At 42.1% G+C, this 15,669-nt stretch overlaps 1 protein-coding gene across 4 annotated transcripts in view; it reads right to left on the bottom strand.

Annotated features, from left to right (window-relative positions):
* Window positions 1-2,971: 2,971 nt before the first annotated feature.
* gsap (gamma-secretase activating protein) overlaps window positions 2,972-15,669 on the bottom strand; it is a 78,401-nt gene continuing 65,703 nt past the window's right edge. For all 4 annotated transcript variants that reach the window (XM_068004984.1, XM_068004986.1, XM_068004987.1 and 1 more), the window contains 3 exons: window positions 14,366-14,470; window positions 12,683-12,782; window positions 2,972-4,327 (listed from right to left, as the gene is read on the bottom strand). In XM_068004984.1, coding sequence (XP_067861085.1) covers window positions 4,227-4,327; window positions 12,683-12,782; window positions 14,366-14,470 — 306 coding nt within the window. In that variant the 3' untranslated portion in view covers window positions 2,972-4,226. The remainder of the gene's footprint in view (window positions 4,328-12,682; window positions 12,783-14,365; window positions 14,471-15,669) is intronic.

The raw sequence follows: 15,669 nt of genomic DNA, 5'->3' as shown, positions 1-15,669 counted from the left end.
TACAGCATGTAGCAGCCCAGGGGGAAGGCTGCTCCCAGGTTTAATGATGCCTCGCTCCAGGTCTTACTGGATGGGGTGAGGAGGAGGAGGCAGATCTTCCAAACGGCGGACGGGAGGAAGTGGCCTGCCTCTGCCACCACAAAGGCCTGACTCGAGGTGGCAGAGGAGGTCACCAGCACCACCAACATATCAAGCACCTGCATACAGTGCAGGAGGCGTTTCAATGACCGAACCAGATCAGCCGAAGTGAGTACTCTTACTCATTCCCCTACACTCCGTCTGCCACATCACTGCCCCCACCCCACATCTCCTTCTGCACTGCCAACACTACTCTATCACATCACTCCTCACACCCACTGAACCCTCATCCTCATCTTACCTGCACTCCTTCACCTCCCCAGTACTCATTCCACCACTTCCACTCAACCCAATCCTCATACAATCTCATGGCTCTGTCTCATACTCACCCTCTCATGCATCTGTTTCACGGTCAGCCTCACCCCACCTGCCACTACCTGTGCTGCAGCCACAGGGCATGCATCACTTATGTGTAGTAGGAAGCGTAAGGCAAATGTGTCGTGAGCATGAAGGGGATGCACAAGGGTGTTTGAGGGTTTGTCATGGTTTTTACTTATATTTGATTTCTGATCAACTCACATTACATATTATATTGTCACCACTACTGCCACGTCTTGGCCATTCTTGACTGGCTTGTGCAATAAGGCCCTTTCATGAGGTTCTCCATGAATACCCTTGATGCCACCCATTGAGTCACCTTACAGTGGGTGTATGTGGAGTTGCACGACTACTTTGTGCAGGTGCCTGTTGCACAGCACTATGTTGTGTAGCTCCTCATGGCAGAGGTGGACGGCGTGCCTGGCGAGGCTGGTGATTTGTTGCTCATCCGCCAATGGAGTGATGAATGCAGCTATGGGCCCCACCCCACCCCCAACCTGACGGCGTGAGTGTGAGGGGGTCCACAAAGTAGGTATATGTGTTTGGACAGCAGAGTTTAGGGTATGATGTAATAATTTTGAGTGTGGAGATAACGGTGTGGCAGGCAAAACCTTTTCTGAGGTGATAGAGTGCCCTGCTGCAATGAATGAGGTATTCCCCCCAACTGTCAAGGAATCTTGTGCATCTCCCAATGGCTGCTGACTGAAACACATCTGTAACAACAGGGAGTGTTTCCCACAGCATGGGAAACACGCTGAGGAGAGCCCAAAATCACATCCCTGCTAAAATCTCTACCCAACGACCTCAAGTACCTCCCTAACTATCTAAACTGTCATCCTGCCTGCTTTAAATGCCGGTGAGAGTCCCGCATGCGGGGGCACCGATTCGCGTCATTGGGGAACCCGGAAGTGGGCGGATTGGAGCCGGGCTCCGGACCCGCTCTGGGATTCCCCAATTTTAGGAACCCCCCCGCCACGAACGCGCCTGCTCGGCCATCCTAAAATTGACCCCTAAGTCTCAGAAGAGTCAGTAGAAATCGACTCTTCTAGAAGTACAGTTTCAGGTGCACAAACTTATGTATTTGATCAGTTTTTTTTTCATATATAAAAGTCTAACAGGACAAGAAGCATGTTACTCTGGTTATAGGATACAATGTCCCTCTTGCATCCTGTTCATGTGCAATAAAATGTGAGTTAATACTTTGCCAATAATCATAGAATCATAGAATGATACTGCACAGAAGGAGGCCATTCAGCCCATCGTGCCTGTGCCGGCTCTTTGAAAGGTAAACAAATACACTATAATCCCAACACACAAGGACATTTCATTATACTGTGCTTATATTTTTAAGGTCTGGAGCAAAACTTGTAATTGGGGAAAGAGATCTAAGCCAGGACACCAGTTTTTTGTTTCAAGTACTTATCCAGTTCCCTTTTGAGGGCCATGATTGAATCTGCCTCCACCACCCCCTCAGGCAGTGCATTCCAGATCCCAACCACTAGCTGTGTAAAGAAGTTTTCCTCATGTCACCTTTGGTTCTTTTGCAAATCACCTTAAATCTATGCCCTCTGGTTCTTGACCCTTCCACCAATGGGAACAGTTTTTCTTTATCTACTCTGTCTAGACCCTTCATGATTTTGAATACCTCTATCAAATCTCCTCTCAACGTTCTCTGTTCCAAGGAGAACAACTCCAGCTTCTCCAGTCTATCCACATAATTTAAGTCCCTCATCCCTGGAATCATTCCAGTAAATCTCCACTTCAGAAGGAGAAAAATGGGCAAGGTTCCAAACACTGATCGCTCTCTTGCAACTCCTGCTGCAAATGCATGTGTATGGTGTTGGGTGAGGATAGGATTAGGTTACTGACTCTCATTGCTAAGGCTAACACATGCATAATGGTCACTTGGGTGTGGTACCGGAGGCCATCAGAATCCATGGAACCATACCAGCAAGTTGTCAACACCTTTAAATGGGGAGAAAATTGGTCAGAAAATAAAAGGTCATGAGAAAATGTAAGGAGTCTTACAACACCAGTCCAACAGCTTTATTTGAAATCACAAGCTTGAAATAAAGCTGTTGGACTATAACCTGGTGTTGTAAGACTCCTTACATTTGTCCACCCCAGTCCATCACCGGCATCTCCACATCATGAGAAAATGTCACAGGCATGTTAAAAGTAGGCATATCTCTTCCCAGATTTACTGTGTTGCATAGGTTTTTAAATCAGGTTACTGATTCTGCAATGAATGGACTGATGACAACTTTGGTCTGTATATCTGAGTGGAAAATTGAATTTTCTGCAACAGAACATACTCATGAGTAATGTAGATTATTTGGGAATAACTATCAGAAGGCATTTTTTACTCCCTTCTCTGTGACTGAGCAAGCTGGCAAAACCCTCTTTCTACATTAGAACTGGCAGCAAATGGTACAGGCTTTGCACATTTTTTCATACACAGATCATTTAATTTTATGAATAAGTTACATAAACAATAAACTTAAATGAGAAATACAGAAAAAAAATTGTACAAAAACCGTACATATTTATTTGATTCAGTGGAAATATTCAGGCAAATAACAGCTGCCTTAAATTTGGCTAAAGAGACAATTGTTGCAACATAGTGGGATTGTAAACAAAGTAAAGCAACACACATCAAAACATAACAGTCAGAGTGCATCAACGTTAAAAAATGCAAATTTCTATCATGGGAAATTGTCGTCACAAATGTGAAGGACCCAAAACTCAAGCATTGGAAGTACAAGTGAAAGAATGCATCATCAGTAGTGAAGTACTGTATTTATTCTGTAACTGCTCACCTCCTGGGGGAACTTCTGGTATGACCAGAACAATACACTCTTTCCAGCCTGAATCTTAGAAATTGATTGACATTTTTTCAATGATCAGACTCACTGTGAAGTGGGAGTTATATACTATGTACTGAAGTAGGCACCACAATATCAACTGCACGCATTCAAGATTGTGTTCACAGGAGGTTTTGTTTCTACTACATTAGATGCAATGTTTTCTTGTTAATTCCTAAAGCATTTCAAAGTAAATAATACTTTTTGTCTTATCAATTAGAACAAGGACATCGTACAGAATTATGTCTCAAACACTGTAGATACTACACCATCCATTGTTAAATATTTCAAACAGTAGTCATGATCTCACAATTTAAAAAAATCTATGGACATATATTCAATCAGCAAATATATAATTATCATTATTGCAATTTGAGCTTTTTTTTAAAATGAGCTCAACCTGCATTATGGTAGGTGAACTAAAATTGCACGTATTATGGCAATACTACACATGTTTTATGAACATTTTATGCTTTTTTTCTTCCATTGCTACCACTGCACATATTCTTTCATTTGGGAGCACAGAATGGGCTCAGCCACAGATTCTTCCATGTCCATCATCCATGTCACTCCATCATAAGCTGGCAGGCAGTTTGACCAAACATTCATTCCCTCTGAAATCCGTCGCCCTAAATAGTATGTTGGAGCAGCTTAGCTTAGAATCTGACAAAACTCACTCAACAATTGCAAGTAGAATTAACACTGGCAAGTGAGTGGAATCCATACTTACATGGTTGAGAGGTAACCTGCCCTCTGTTTCTGCTAACAAGTCATGTTGCACGTTATCTTGGTCACTTACAATTTTATATATAACCTTAAACAAAAAAATCATTCATAATAGCTCTTGATAGTCAGCATTGAAGTTTTCCCCTTTAATGTATTTTCACAGCTTTAAACTTTATCACTCTAGTTATTTTCAAGACCAAGAAGAATTAATGTTTGCTTCAGTGCTACTTCTTCCACAAACTTTGCATCCACATTCTCCTGTTCTTCAAAAGGATTTAATGCTGCAAAGAGAAATAAAACCCATATTTATTAAGTGTACAACCTAGTGAAGTTGGACTCCAGCATGCAGTGCCACAAAGTGATGGGATGTGGGTTCACATCCACAGTTCCTCACAGGATGGGCCATCTACCCATCATGTCATTATGGCAAGTAGCTCAGAAAACCAGGCATATCCTTACAGGCAGAGAGTCCTCTGGGATTCTCCTGTACATCAATTGATAGCAACATAGGAAGACGTCTACTAGCAGTCATCTACCTATCCTCTTGGCTGGGGAGGGGAGAAAGTTTTTTTTTAAAAATGGTTTGCTACTTTCCTTGCCTTTCATTCTCCCTTCTTCTGAAAGCAGTGACTCACTTTGAAATGTAGCCCTCCAGTGGTTATCCAGATAGTTATTCTGTGTGATCCTGGACAGCAAGAGTCAGCAAGCTATCACTGTTGAATTTATGCATTTAGCCTTTGGACTGGTGGGATGAGGAGAACCCCTGAAATAAGTACTGTCCAAGGAGGTCATTTGATTTTACCAGTACAGATGTATTAGTCATCAAATATGTAAGTTATCTGCAAACATAGCAGTAGAATTATAAGAGAGATCATCATAACTTTGTTTAGATCTCTGACACATTTGGGATATCGGAACACTGTACCAAGATTTCAGGAGATAAATTTATGGGTTCTTTCCAACCTTCCTTAGTTTTCTTTCAGGCTTTGCTCTCAATTTTCACCAGCATTGTTGCCAACACAATATTCTGCCATACATAACAACCTACAAAACTCAGAAAAGCACACAAACAGCTTCAAAAAAAGTTGGCAGAGCTCACACTGAAGCTGAAAACTCAAAAAAAGGTCCTAAATAAAGGGCTATAATGAAGGCCACTGCTTCAACTCAAAGGAATGTTTAATTTTATTACATTGGATTTAAGAATTTTTATTCGTGTTTTGAGATCACATTGTTCAATTCAGTTTGTTTTTCTGTGCAAAATGAAACCCAATAGCCTCAAGTACGAAGTTACAATGCTCAAATTCATGAAGATGTCTCATTGCATTTTACATTAGAGAGAAAAAATTAGTCAAATTATGGTATGGAAGCACTAAATAAACTTTTAAGTATTTTCAACAGTCACTCCCTCACAGCCCCAAAGGTACTCTATCCCCTCCAAATACAGTTGAGGGACACTGCACCGCATCCAACTCCCCACCCTTTCACAGAGACACTCTCTCCTCCTCAAACCCTCCAAATTCATACTGGCACTCTTCTCCCTCTCCAAACTAGTTAACTCTTCTTTCACTGTCCCTTGTTCAAGCTCGTGGTCTTCTCCCCCTTCCCCAAGAGTTTATGCTAGCACTTTCCCCCCTCCCAGTTCATTCTGGCACTCTCCCTCTCCACTTACTCTCAGTCAATACTGGAATTCCACTTCCTTCCCTCCCGAAAGCATTGCCCCCCATTTTCTTCTTCCTCCCCTCCCCCACCACCCCCCAAAGCAACACTTCCAGCTTCCGGCCCTTTCCCCTTCATTACCATTCATTTACCCCTTCATTTTCCACTTTCACTGCCATCCACTCCCCCTTTCCCCTCGTCATTCCCCCTTTGCCATGCGTTCTGCCCCCTCCCCATGGCATCTATTTCCCCATCCCTCTCCTATAAGAGTTAAGAGTCCAGCTCTGACAAGAGTTTCCTGCCTCCAGCATACAGGGGTAGCACTGGAAGTACGCAAAAAGGAGTGGCAGGGCCTGTCTGGTGCATTAGCCACTGGACTCAAGAGCAGCCAGATGACAGGGAGGGCAAGGAGGTCAAATTCCACTGATTTGGGACCACAAGCCCAGACAGCTTGAACAGAGGCCTCTAATGCTGATTGCCCGTGTAAAAAGTACATAGTTGAGATGTATGGATATCAGTGACAGGTGGTGGTCCCCAAAACCCAAGACTTTGTGCCCACTATGTAGATCCCACAGCTTTGTAGATCCTGGGGAGGCAGGCCATAAAGGGAATTGAAGGACAGGAGCCAGCTGCAGGCTCTTGACGACATTCAATTCTTTTATTATTCTACTACACCCCACAATACTCGTCAGAAAACAGATCTTGAATTTCTTATACTGGAAATCACTAACTCTGCTCTTCGGTGACTCATTATAACCTTTTTCCTTCCTCTACATGTGTTCAAAAATGAAGAACCACTAATTCTGGAAGTGAATTTCACAACCTCACAACTGTGTAAAGAAGTTCATCCAGCCCTTTGTTCTAAATCTCTTTATTCTTGTATCTATGACCCTTCATTATTGATCCCTCAATGTGACACAGGTGGGGCAGGAAAAGCTGGTGTCCAAGCAAAAAGTGGACAGCTAGAAACCATGGCTCTAAATTGCGCCGGACGGCATATTGGTAAAGGCGTTCGCACATGTGCAGATAACGAACACCAGCAGCGTGTAAAGTAGGGAGAATATGCGGTAGATCAGTGTGCAATGCTGATATAAAGGGACAGATGCGATTTTGGAACTCAACACTCCTCACACAACTGAACAGGTCTTAAACAGCATGGGAGGAACCCCCACCAGTGCTATTTAAAGGCATCATGTAGCTTCTGGCTGCTGATGCATTTGTACCTATTTCTGGAGGTCTCCTATACTTGAAAACTAGGACTAGGGGGCATAGCCTAAAAATTAGAACCAGAACTTGCAGGAGTGAAGTTAAGAAACGCTTCCACACACAAAGTGTGGTCGAAGTCCATGAGATCCAACGAAAGTTGGGTCCAAAATTGGCTCAGTGGCAGAAAGCAAAGGGTAATGGTCAATGGTGACTGGAAGGCTGTTTCCAGTGGGGTACCGCAGGACTCAGTACTAGGTCCTTTGCTTTTTGTGGTATATATCAATGATTTAGACTTAAAGGTAGGGGGCATGATTAAGAAGTTTGTAGATGATACAAAAATTGGCCATGTAGTTGGTAGTGAGGAAGAAAGCTGTAGACTGCAGGGAGATATCAATGGACTGGTCAGGTGGGCAGAAAAGAGAAGCGTAGAGGAACAGAGGGATCTTGGAATGCATGTTCACAGATCCCTGGAGGTAGCAGGACAGGTAGAGAAGGTGGTTAAGAAGGCATACGGGATACTTTCTTTTATTAGACGAGGCAAGGAGGTTATGCTAGAACTGTATAAAACACTAGTTAGACTACAGCTAGAGTACTGCATACAGTTCTGGTCACCACATTACAGGAAAGATATGATTGCACTAGAGGGGTTACAGAGGAGATTTACGAGGATGTCGTCAGGACTTGAGAATTTTAGCTATGAGGAAAGATTGGATAGGCTGGGGTTGTTTTCTTTGGAATAGAGGAGGCTGAGGTGAGATTTAATTGAGGTGTATAAAATTAAGAGGGGCACAGATAGAGTGGATAGGAAGGATCAATTTCCCTTAGCAGAGAGGTCAATAACCAGGGGGCATAGATTTAAAGTAATTGCTAGAAGGATTAGAGGGGAGTTGAGGAGAAATTTTTTCACCCAGAGGATGGTGGGGGTCTGGAACTCACTACCTGAAAGGGTGGTAGAGGCAGAAACCCTCATCGCATTTAAAAAGTACTTTGATATGCCTACAAGGCTACGGGCCAAGAGCTGGAAAGTCGGATTAGGCTGCATTGCTCTTTATCGGCCAGCACAGACACGATGGGCCGAATGGCCTCTTTCTGTGCCGTAAATTTCTATGATTCTTTAAGTTTGGAACGTTGTTCCACAACAGGCAGTTGATGCTAGCTCAACTGTTAATTTTAAATCTGAGATCGATAGATTTTTGTTAACCAAAGGTATTAAGGGATATGGGGCTAAGGCGGGCATATGGAGTTAGGTCACAGATCGACCATCTTCTCACTGAATGGCAGAACAGGCTCGAGAGGCTAAATGCCACTGCCACTTGCTGCCTCCTGTTATGCGCCACCTTCTCCTGCAAGAAAGCAGTGTGCCGTTAAGTGTCCTGCAAGATGTTGGGGTGATGTGCCTGTCATGGTTGAATAGCTGCCAGTGTGTGTGGCCTGAGAGTTGTGAGTGGATGGCTTGTAACAGTGGTAATGTGTAAGGGTGAAAGGAAGCATCTGATTGGAAGAGTTGAGTATTGATTGAAAGAGTTTGTTGGTATGTGGGTGATGGGGGTTGTAGTGTGTGGAGCAGTGGTGTAGTTGGTAGGAGATGCCACTTGACAGTTGACCTCTCTCACCTTGACCGCTCGTGTCAAAGCACTGAACTTCTTCCTGCACTGTATCCATGTTCATGGTGCTATGCGCCTGGCATTGACTTTGTCCCTACTGCCTCCCACTGCCTTGGGAACATATGTCTGGAGGGCCTCTTGCCCCCCCCCCACATCCCCCTGTGGATATAGGATGCCCCTCCTTCTGTCCATCTCTTGCACCAAAGCCTCTAGTGCATCATCAGAGAACCTTGGTGCACACTCTCTCCCAGACCCGGTACAAGCTCAGACCGGCAGACTGGTGGGGTCTGCCGTGCAGATTGGAGGATGTGGAATTTAGTAGTGCTCAACCTTTATTCAATGTTTTAAAATAACAACAGGTTGTAAACATAGGGACAGGACCTGCATCTCTGTTTTCCATTTGCGATTTCTGATCTCCGTGCGGATCCGTAGCTTATATTTTGCAAGTATCAGAGTCCCGCAAACGTTGAGCAGCCCAATTGTTGCTCATTAAAAATTCCAGGAGGTCCCATCATCACCCTGCTGCAGTATATTGCAGCACAGATACACTTTCCAATTGACTTCCACCACTTTCTGCAGCCATACTGCACCTCCCCTTTAAGAGCTGAAGGCTGCCTTTAAGTGGCGCTAGCCGCTTGTGATATCTGGGCCCCTTGCCAATGAGCAGCCACTCAACAGCGAAGGTAGCATTGGCTGGATGCAGCAATCAGGTAAACCACCTGGCAGCATGAATGTTACGTGCTGCCTGCATCTCAACGACCAGGCGAGGGTTAATCACACATCGCGGCCCCTGCGCCTGGTTTCGGGGGCTATCCAATATAACCCCCTATGTCCTATAGCTGGGATTGGTGAGACCATGTGGACTGCAGAGACCTTCAGCACTGTCATATACAAGGATAACACAGTGAGTTGAAAAATGTTCAACCCTACTTTTGGCCCAATATAATATTCAGGCTATTCAGCAGTTAGCTGTTCTATTCAGTAAAGGTGTGGCCTATAGCAGCAAGTACAAAAAGTAGATCCAATATTGGTCTTTAGGTTAATTTCATAATAATATGAAAATTTACTATTAGAATAATTTAGAAATGTTAAAGAGGAAATGCGCACGATCTTTAACTGCAGATGTACTTTGCACAAGATAAAAAATGCTTCGGAGGCAAATTGATGTTTATAAATCTTCAGGTCCCAAATCTCTTGACTAAACAGTATTATGGGCTGTGCAATAGCTCTGGTTGTAAAGCATCAACTCCCATCTAACAGGATCCAAGCTCAAATTGTACTTTCGATTATCACGTGGGTACGGTAGCAGAGTGGTTATGTTATTGGACTAGTAATCCAGAGGCCTGGACTAATAATCCAGAGTTGTGAGTTCAAATCACTGCTACAGCAGCAGGGGAAATTTAAATTCAATTAATTAAATAAAATCTGGAATTAAAAAAACTAGTATCAGTAATGGTGGCCATGAAACTACTGGATTGTTGTAAAAACCCATCTGGTTCACTAATGCCCTTTAGGGAAGGAAACCTGCCGTCCTTACCCAGTCTGGCTTATATGTGACTCCAGACCCACAGCAATGTGGTTGATTCTTAATTGCCCTCTGAAATAGCCTAGCAAGCCACTCAGTTGTATAACTCACTATGATGTCATTGACTGCAGTGGTTCAAGAAGGTGGCTCACTGCCACCTTCTCAAGGGCAATTAAGGATGGGCAATAAATGCTGGCCTTGCCAGTGTATGCCCACATCCCATGAACCTAACTGCTCCAAATGATAAGACTCCAGAAAATCATAGGTTTGATAGAATTACACCACAGGCTAGTTGGCCCATTGTAGCCTGCACCAACATGCAAATTCCAGAATTCCGTAGATTCTAGAATGGTTCCAGTGGACTGGAAGGTAGCAAATGTAACCCTGCTATATCTTCTTCAAGAAAGGAGGGAGAGAGAAAACAGGGAACTACAGGCCAGTTAGCCTAACATCAGTAGTGGGGAAAATGCTAGAATCTATTATTAAGGATGTAGTGACACGGCACTTAGAACATCATAGAATGATCAGGCAGAGTCAACACGATTTTATGAAAGGGAAATCGTGTTTGCCAAATCTATTTGAATTTTTTGAGGATTTAACTAGCAGGGTAGATAAGGGGGAACCAGTGGATGTAGTATATTTGGATTTTCAAAAGGCATTTGATAAGGTGCTGCACAAGAGGTTGTTACACAAGATTAGGACTCATTGGATTGGGGGTAATATATTAGCATGGATTGAAGGTTGGTTAACAGACAGAAAACAGAGGGTAGGAATAAACGGGTCATTTTCGGGTTGGCAGGCTGTAACTAGCAAGGTGCTGCAGGGATTGGTGCTTGGGCCTCAGCCATTTACAATCTATATTAATGACTTGGATGAAGGGACCGAGTGTAATGTATCCAAGTTTGCTGATGATACAAAGCTGTGAGGAGGACACAAAGAGTCTGCAAAGGTTATAGACAGGTTAAGTGAGTGGGCAAGAAGGTGGCAGATGGAGTATAATGTGGGGATATGTGAGGTTATTCACTTTGGTAGGAAAAATAGAAAAATTGAATATTTTTTAAATGGTAAGAAACTATTAAATGTTGGTGTTCAGAGGGATTTTGGTGTCCTTCGACACGAAACATAGAAAGTTAACACGCATGTACAGCAAGTAATTAGGAAGGCAAATAGTATGTTGCCTTTTTTGCAAGGGGGTTGGAGTACAAGAGTAAGGGAGTCTTGCTGCAACTGTACATGGCTTTGGTAAGATCACATCTGGAGTACTGTGTACAATTTTGGTCTCCTTACCTAAGGATGGATATACTTGCCTTAGAGGCGATGCAATGATGGTTCACTAGACTGATTCCTGTGATGAGAGGGTTGTCTTATGAGGAAAGATTGAGTAAATTGGGCCTATGCTCTCTGGAGTTTAGAAGAATGAGAGGTGATCTCATTGAAACATAAGATTCTAAGAGGGCTTGACAGGGTAGAGGCTGAGAGAATGTTTCCCCTGGCTGGAGAGTCTAGAACTAGGGGACATAGTCTCAGGATAAGGGATCGGACATTTAGAACTGAGATGAGGAGGAATTTCTTCACTCAGAGGGTCGTGAATATTTGGAATTCTCTACCCCAGAGGGTTGTGGATGCTCAGTCATTGAGTATATTCAAGACTGAGATCGAAAGATTTTTGCACTCTCTGGGAATCGAGGGATACGGGGATTGGGCAGGAAAGTGGAGTTGAGGTCAAAGATCAGCCCTGATCTTATTAAATCATGGCCTACTCCTGCTCCTATTTCTTATGTTCTTATGCAAAGAACTATTCATTTAGTAGCATTTCCTTGCCCATATCCTTCTACGTTTTTTTCAAATATATATCCACTTCCCTTTTGAAAACTATTATGGACTCTGCTTCCAGCACTGTTTCTGCTAGACCATTCCAAGTCCTAACAATCCCTCCACAAAAAAATGGTTCTATCTCTCCCTTGTCCTTTTGGTGATTATCTTAAATTATGCTCTCCAGTTATCAATTCATTAAGCAGTGGACACATTTTCTCTATTTATCTCATAAAATGTTCTCGTTATTTTGAATATCTATCAGGGTTTAAGCCACACTCCAGGACTTGAGTTATATAATCTAGGCTGACATTTAAGTGCAGTATTGAAGTAATGTTGCAACGTGGTTGGTGTCACCTTTTGGATGAGATGTTAAACCGAGGCTCTGTCTGCTTAAACAAACAGCATCAGTCTCACCATGCAGAAGAGCAACTATTGGTTAATCAGAGCGCAAGAGAGAAGCAATTTTCTCCTTCAGGACGGAGAAGTAATGCAAATCAAAGAAATATTAATAAATGCACACCCAGTTTTTAAAATGTCAATTTCTTACTAAAATGCAAACTAACTGGTCATGCAGTTATTAACCAGTTGTACACTATCAGCCAATACTGCTTTACTAAATACATTCACAGATCTTCTACATTCTAGGATTGAAATATTAAGTCTGCAACACTGAAGAAAATATAAAACTCACATAGGAAACTTCCACTGCTAAACATGAACAAGTACACAAATTAACCTAGATTGTGAATGTGCAAAAAAAACTAGCAAGTATTTTAACAACTTTGAATTAAGTAGACAAAGATACAACAAAGACAGATTATCATACTTGCCTTGATCTTCCATTTCTGTTAAGATTCTTGCTAGGTAAGTCAGTGGCAAAAATTCAGACTCAAATTGAGTCTGTTCCCTTATGAAAAAATCTTTTGATTTCTAAAAAGAAATTGACAAAAATGACTTGTTTAATCTGACTGTATGGAAAGGTTGTATTATAGCAGAATTGCAAAGAAATATTAAAATGATTGCTCCAATTAAGCCAATGCAAAAGTATATTGTTTTCAAACATCAGGACCTCTTAACAAACATTATTACAATGTTGTATTTCTTTGAAAATAAATTACATCCCATGCACACATGAACTCGACTGTGGTATAAATTGCACTGTCATCTAATAAACTAGACAACCCATGCATCCTGCACTCATAAGCAAAACATCAAATCAGGCATCAGAAATCAGTTCCTAATTATTCTAAGTATTCATTTTAAAGGACTGAACATTGTTGGACTACAATAGAAATAGAACAAAGAGCAAATATACGTACATTAAACTAAGAAATACTTAGAATTTGCACTAGCTACAAATTTAAAAAACATCTCTGCACACAAATATATACACGGTATAAAATCCACATATACAAAACTCATATAGTCCACTGCAAGGCATGCACCTCTTTGATTACATGACGTTATCTGCATGTTGCTTAATTTTGGGTATTCTATGAAAGCATTAAGCACTTCCAAGTCAGTGGTCAAATGCACACTGAACCCTTTAACTCTACCCCAAATTGTACCTTAGTGCCAACCTCAATTTCAGTAAACCATTACCCAAGACCCACTGTTTAGCAATTCCAGTAAGCTTTAGGTCACAGCACAAAACTGCCTGTAATTTGCCACTAATTGGCAATCACATTCAGAAAAACTAAAAGAATGACTATTATTGGAAGCAGAAAAAAAATCTGTAATGGTTGCCTTTCTGAAGATGAGGTTAAGGAAGCTTTGTTCTACATGTAGCCAGCACTGTAAATTATCTGGGAAATAGTGAATGCTGCAACTGGGTGACAAGAGTAAAAAAGATGTCCCATTCCTCATCTTAAATCCATAAATTCACCTCCCACAAAAAAAACAAAAAAAAGTAAGTTTGACCAACAAGTGACTATTCTCTTGGCGGGGGTAGTGTAGGTAAGCAGGATCTCTGGCTCCAAGACGACAACTGCAAAAGAAGATGGGAACCGAGTCAACCCTTCTTCACAGATCTGGTAATCCAATGTAATACTGAGCCAAGCAGGACTGCAGTAATCCAGGACACTGCAGCTGGATGACATGCCGGCCTGGCTCATTAATGGAATCTGGTGAGATGAATAGGTCACTGGGGGCTAGAGTTCTTCTCTTGCTCAGCTCCATTTAAACTAGCAAGCAAATGTTCCATGCTTACCAGTGCTCTGTGTAAACTATGCTGTTTTAGTCAGCAATGCCCTGAATGTATCAGGGTGGTTCCCAAGTCTTGCCTGTTGTCAAGTTATGCCTAAGCTTCCTGGATTTATGTAAATGGAATGTATCCCTACAAAAGTGTTTGCACTCCATATCTAGAAAACAAACTGTGCCCACGTACATTTCTCAGTAGCTTGATTTGGAGACCAAGCATGGTGATAGGAGTGTATACTGGGAGGACATGACACATTGAACAAGAGGACGACCAGTAGGCTCTTACGTATGCATTAACAAACTTTACTGCTCACCTGTTGGGTGCAAAGTTTTCTGAGGAGGGTTTCCACGTAGTTCCTAGCAATGCAGGATGAACTGACTGGATGATCCCAGAGGTGATAGATCTTCTGTCCAACAGACTATAATACAGAATACACCACTGGCTCACAATCCAATATTAATCTAATAGCCCTCGCAGCAATTTTACTTTAAAACATTTACAAAACAAAAATTGTGCATGTGGTAAAAATCCAGATTTGCCAAGTTCATTGTAACCTAAGTGAGAACCAAACAATTAGACTGGTACAGAAGTTGCTTCCCATCTCTTTTATTATTGCGGAGGGCAATTACTCTCCAGTTCTACCAACTGAGCTCAGTTGGTAGCATTCTTGTGTCTAAGTCAGAGGTCTGTGAGTTCAAGATCCAATCTAGAACATGACTGCTTAATCTGGGCTGATGTTTCAGTGTGCTACTGAGTACCTCAGTACAGAAAGAGCTCTGCATCATCAGAGGTGCTACCTTTTGGTGAAACAATAAATTAAGGCCCACCTGCCTGTTTAGCATGCACTATTCAAAGAACAGCAGGAAGTTCTTCCAGTGTTCTGGCCAATGTGCTTTCATATCTAACATCACCAAAAACAGGTAAACTGATCATTCATTTTGTTTATTGTTTGTGAGAGCTTGTGCCCAAATCAACTGCCATGTTTACCTACATAACAGTAACTATACTTCAAAAATAATTAATTGGGCATTACGTACTTTGAGACATCCTAAGGGTGTAATAAAGCATAACACAAATGCAAGTTTGTCTTTCAATGAAGTGCATGTGCCCACATTTTCAGCACCCACACCTCTGCCATTGAGAGATGAAGATTTCAGAAATGCATTCAATGCCCTCTTTGGCCATTCACCAAGAGGCATGCTATAGCCATCTGGTGACAGCACTCCACCAATCCAGACTAATGCTCTTGTAACGAGAATAAAAGGGGCTTACAAATTCATTACACTAGAGGTGGCTGGTTTTAGACTTTACTTCACCTCAATTACACTTATTTATAGTATAATTCTAGATATACACATTCCTTTTAATATTCTACTCAGATATTTGACAAAACCACGTTAACACATTTTGCTTTGAGTCTCGGCTCTGATAGTATCCTATTTCTATGCAGGTTCTATGGAAATTAATGTCCAACTACAGAAATGAATAAGTCCTTCAGGAAGAGCTGGATTAATATCTGATTGGGAATAGAACTGAAGCTTATATCGTAAGTAAGACACGAGATAATCAAATATTCCACAAAACATGATAGTTCTGGTGCTGGTGGGACTAAGGAGG

Source organism: Heptranchias perlo, chromosome 24 (assembly GCF_035084215.1).
Source record: "Heptranchias perlo isolate sHepPer1 chromosome 24, sHepPer1.hap1, whole genome shotgun sequence".
In the NCBI taxonomy this organism is placed as follows: domain Eukaryota; kingdom Metazoa; phylum Chordata; class Chondrichthyes; order Hexanchiformes; family Hexanchidae; genus Heptranchias; species Heptranchias perlo.
This window is presented reverse-complemented; position numbering and strand designations above follow the sequence as displayed.